This window comes from Amphimedon queenslandica, unplaced genomic scaffold, assembly GCF_000090795.2.
Source record: "Amphimedon queenslandica unplaced genomic scaffold, v1.1 AMPQUscaffold_11941, whole genome shotgun sequence".
In the NCBI taxonomy this organism is placed as follows: Eukaryota; Metazoa; Porifera; class Demospongiae; order Haplosclerida; family Niphatidae; genus Amphimedon; species Amphimedon queenslandica.
Genome location: NW_003547820.1, coordinates 4957 through 9469, shown reverse-complemented (window position 1 = coordinate 9469; position 4513 = coordinate 4957). Strand labels below are relative to the sequence as shown.

The 4513-nt window shown below is 34.5% G+C and overlaps 2 protein-coding genes across 2 annotated transcripts; both read right to left on the bottom strand.

The window, feature by feature from the left end:
• Nucleotides 1-463: 463 nt before the first annotated feature.
• Nucleotides 464-3338, bottom strand: LOC109588674 (uncharacterized). The gene is made up of 7 exons (XM_020004811.1): nucleotides 2682-3338; nucleotides 2279-2629; nucleotides 2161-2220; nucleotides 2073-2117; nucleotides 1788-2027; nucleotides 1564-1614; nucleotides 464-1086 (listed from the first exon to the last, which is right to left on the bottom strand). Exons 1-7 carry the CDS (start codon nucleotides 3307-3309, stop codon nucleotides 578-580), a joined length of 1884 nt encoding a protein of 627 aa, XP_019860370.1. The 5' UTR covers nucleotides 3310-3338; the 3' UTR covers nucleotides 464-577.
• Nucleotides 3339-3814: 476 nt separating this feature from the next.
• LOC109588671 (uncharacterized) lies at nucleotides 3815-4507 on the bottom strand. Its single transcript, XM_020004809.1, has 4 exons — nucleotides 4332-4507; nucleotides 4172-4270; nucleotides 4059-4117; nucleotides 3815-4009 (listed from the first exon to the last, which is right to left on the bottom strand). Exons 1-4 carry the CDS (start codon nucleotides 4498-4500, stop codon nucleotides 3815-3817), a joined length of 522 nt encoding a protein of 173 aa, XP_019860368.1. The 5' UTR covers nucleotides 4501-4507.
• Between the last annotated feature and the right edge of the window lie 6 nt (nucleotides 4508-4513).

Sequence of the window (4513 nt, the reverse complement as noted above, 5' to 3'; positions counted from 1 at the left end):
TGTTCTTTCATTTCATGTGCAATACAATTCAATCTCTGGTCAACTCGAGGGTCAATCAATTCAGATAGGGCATTCAGAAACACTACAAGCTTAGTTTGGTCTTGTGAAATGGCCATTCTGACCCCGTTGAGCAGGTGATGGGTTAAAATGGTTGGATTTTGAAGACTGGAGACACTATAACAGTCACCATGGCCGCCATATTCATCCAAGAGCTCTGGAGCAACACGGGAGAGATGATGGTATAGCCTTGACGGGTCAGTTATTTCAGTTTGGAGCTGGCCAGAATAATCTCTGAAGATAGATAAACTGCTACTAACAAGAGAGGAGCCTGGAAAGGAGCCGCCAACATTAGAGGGAACGTTAGCCATCTAAACACAGGGCGTGGCTAATTAATTAATCATTAATCATTTTCCTGTACTCCAATTTCAAAATAATTATTTAATCAGAGCGTGGTACCACAAAACAGTATTAAAAATTTTGTGTCTACTAAAAATAATATTCATAATTATATGTCTACTAAAAATATTAATAATTTTGTGCCTACTAAAATTACTGTAAAAGCAAAACATCTTTCAGCTCATTGTATATTATTGGTCCTGAGTGATTCCATCAAATCCATTACTTCATTAGGATCAATGTTAGTATTATCAAGATTAAGGCAACTGAGCATGAAAAGTTTTGCTAGCGATTGAGCACTGGCTGAAGTGATGTCAGGATTATCATTAAGATACAAGTATTGAAGTGTTTCGTTATATTGCAGTGCCTCTGCTAATACAAAGACTCCATCATCACTGATTGAATTATGAATAATCTGTAAACTTGTTAATGATTTGTTGGTTGATAGTTCAGAAGAGAATGAGAGGATATCCTCAGGAGTTAAGGATGAGTATATAGTAAGCTGTTTTATTGCTTTTCTTTCCAATATAGTTGGTATTAGGAACTGAATTATTACAGATGGTGAAGCAATGAGCACCATTATTTCATGTTTATCCTCCAGTTTACTGATTACTTCTTTACAACTATCTAGTGAAGGATTAAAAAGGCGTACACCATTCTGGAACCACTTTACATCTTCATCTTCTTGTACTATGGAAATCAATAATAAACTTAATTTTAAGCAGTCTTCTAAAAATGACAAATTTTAAACACATTGCTTACACCCATGAGTCCATAAATTGCTTATAGGCTTAAAGGTACAAACAAGTTTGTTTACACTTAAGCAGTGTAAATGGCAACACTTAGTGTAAGCAATCTTTTAATATTGAAAATTAATGCTAGCTTCTCATACTGTATAACGGAAAATTTTGGAGGAGATTAAACTTGGCAAATTTGGCGTTTTGAATCTTGATAGCCATTCGCCAAAATAAAAATCTGCCATTTTGAGCCATTATACTCATGCTCAATGGCACGTGGCCACAAATTTGCCAAATTAAAATTTGCCAATAACCAAAATTTAGTATCTCTCCAAATTTTAGTCCCTCCAAAATTTCCCCCTATACGGTGTATTAAGCTTATTACATTTATAAATTTCATTTTTAAATTTAAATTTTAAAAATAATTTACTTGACGTGTCAGTGTCAGATGCTTCAGTTGACTCCTGTTCTGCAAGTGAATCTGTTAATAAAAAATATTATATGATGTTTTTTCTTTTATGTGCAGGCCAGGCTAATGCAAGTAATGGGACAGTGTGGCTTTGTTCATATCAAAAATTTCATTATTTATGTCATAAAAATAATTAATACTCAAAGTGATGGGAGAAATTATGTGCAGCCTTAAACTTTACATACCATTATTCTTTTTATCATTAATGGTTTTCGCAACAGAAAGCTCAGACTTGTGATCAGGAAAAATATCAGTGAGCAATGCTTTAACATTGCTGATGTTTTTCTGTGATTTGGCCAATTTCTTTGAAAAAAGAAGTCTTATGTTATAGAAAGTTGATCCAAATTTTATCCTCATCTCTTTAAATTCTTCTCCCATATTACGAGGAAATGGTATTTTATGACCAAAAATAGCCAAGTCTTCAGCTTTTATAAATTAAATGATTGTTAGCTCAGACTAAGTCTTCTTACTTTCAGAATCACTTGATACATACTGAGAAAGACCAGAATTTCCTCCTAAAAGCATAATAAATTAAGATTTTTTTCAAATTAAATGTACTTTCAGTTAAATATGTTTCTATTTCTTCAACATCATCAGCATCAGTTTTAAAATAATGCTCTGAATTATAGTAATAAATAGATATTACATATTGATCTATATTTGAATTTTAACTTACTGTATTCCTCCAAAATAGTATCTCCAATATGAGCAGTCTCTGAGAACTTCCTCAATACAGTAACAAACAACTCCAGGTGTTTGTAATTGGAGTGAACAGCATCTCGTACAGCTTTGAGGAGAACTGCTCTACTGTCAGAGTAGGAACCTCTTATAGACATGACACAAGACAGAGCCTCATCAGATATAACCTCTTCATGAAGCAACCTTGCCACACAAACTGGTTCAGTAATTGACTGAGAGAGAGCACTGTAATTATTCCTCAATATATCACTAGCACGACCTTCATTACCACCTACTACCTCATGTGGTCGCACTACTCTACTATCATCTTGCTGAGGAATTTTCTCTTCTATAGTTATATAATAGTATTCATAAATAGGTTAAAATATTCAATGTCCTACCATATTTGGTCATCATTTCATTGGCTATATCTCTTAATTCCTCAAAGTCAGACAGCACTATAGCAATATCTTTAAGTTTCCTGTAGTCACTAGACACTATTTCTTTCATGGCAGTCAATAGAGTGGTCTTCTTGTCATCCAGTGACCTCCTCTGATCCATCCTCTCCATTTCATCCAGAGTAACTTCACTTATACATCTCTTACAGTATAACATTTGAGACACTTGTACAGGAAAGACAAGAGCTTTATTCAATGATTGGATATTCCTTTGAAGAATGGAAACTGCTTCAGTAGATATAGTGTCAAGAAGCTCCTTTAAGTATTTTTCATATTTATCAGCAACTCTATGCTCATTAACCACTCTCTTTCTCAACGCTTCCAGAACTTGTCTCCTACTAGCAGTAGGAGTAGTGGTCAGCCAGTGTTGAAACATCCTTAATGCCTTGCTTGTATCATCATGTCCTTGTGACTGCTCAATACCATTCAATCTCTTATCATCAACGTGTAGCAATGTACCTAAGAGGTACCACTTAGTACCAACATCAATGTGTTCCAGTAGCTCAGAGAGAATAGGAGCAGAAGACAAGAATGCGTTGAAAGACCTTTCTTTGTGTACGTGTTGAGCCATTGCTTTTTGCAGGTACTGAGCCACACCCTAAAGTTGAGTTTTATTTATTTGTGGTGGGCGTAAATTCTATTATTCATATATAAGTGCATTTACATGAATCCTCATTTTGCTCTATCTTCTTTCCTTCAGATAATGATGCCATTAAAAAGCAAATGTTTGGAGTGCTGTTAATTTTTATGCAGTGAATCAGATGGCAATCTAGACACAAATATGTTTTGCTTCTACCTACTTCTCACCGATATATCTATATGTACACACTAATCTAGTCATGCAAGGGGGATAGTGGATGATGATGCATGTACTACAGTCCTGGTACAGTTTTGATATTTCTTCCTGTTTAGTTTCCTACAGTACAAGATCAAGACATCCTCTAATAGATGAAACTTTTGAGTATAGTGAGTACTAATTAACACTTGTTGGAACGTGCACTTAAATACAGTCAACTAACTTAATGTTTATAACTGCATGAGTGCATGTGTACATGTACAAAAATAAAAACAATCTATTAAACATAAACTGAAATACATTGATCACCATTAATAATGTTCAATAGTTTTAAACGATGTATTTTCTTAGCTATTCCCAGCTCTTCCTTGAGTATGCTTTCGTCTAATTCAATCAGTATCTTACCATCAATTTGCTCCCTCTGAAATGTCTCAGCATATTGTTCCAGCCTCATCTTTACCAGTAAATCTGCTACCTGTGCATTTATATCGCACTATATTAAACAATGCTCCAATGTCTCTAACCTTTTTTATATCATAGCTAGCCAATGTACTTCTATTGAAGTCAAGAAAAGTTTTGGATCCTACAATAAAGATAATAGTACATAGCATTAGTATTATTCTATTCTGTAACATACCGGGTTTTTCAGGGAGACCTTCAGGAGACTTAGTAGACATAGCAATGGTGCTTGGATTGATTGAAGTGCTTGATGTTACTACTGAAGGTTTGAACTTTTCTACATAAAATGAAATAAAGTGTCATAAAAGTATGCAAGCATGATTATAGTGGTTTTTTACCTGAGGATTTAATGTGAAATCCTTTTGGCACAACCATCCCGTATGCAGAATTATCCTGTACTGCTATCGTTAATTTTTGATGAGACGATTGACTGTTAAATGCGTCACTATGTGAATGGGTATAGCTTTCGACTTCCCTCTCGGTCACTTCAGACAGAAAACAATTCATTTTAGGATCATGA

Coding starts and splice junctions, on each gene's coding strand:
- LOC109588674 (XM_020004811.1), bottom strand. CDS start 3,309: ATGGCTCAACACGTACACAAAGAAAGGTCTTTCAACGCATTCTTGTCT. Junction 2,630..2,681: donor TGAAATGATGACCAAATATG/GTAGGACATTGA, acceptor ATATAACTATAG/AAGAGAAAATTCCTCAGCAA. Junction 1,087..1,563: donor ATCTGACACTGACACGTCAA/GTAAATTATTTT, acceptor TGATTTCCATAG/TACAAGAAGATGAAGATGTA.
- LOC109588671 (XM_020004809.1), bottom strand. CDS start 4,500: ATGAATTGTTTTCTGTCTGAAGTGACCGAGAGGGAAGTCGAAAGCTAT. Junction 4,271..4,331: donor ATTTCACATTAAATCCTCAG/GTAAAAAACCAC, acceptor CATTTTATGTAG/AAAAGTTCAAACCTTCAGTA. Junction 4,010..4,058: donor CTAGCTATGATATAAAAAAG/GTTAGAGACATT, acceptor ATAAATGCACAG/GTAGCAGATTTACTGGTAAA.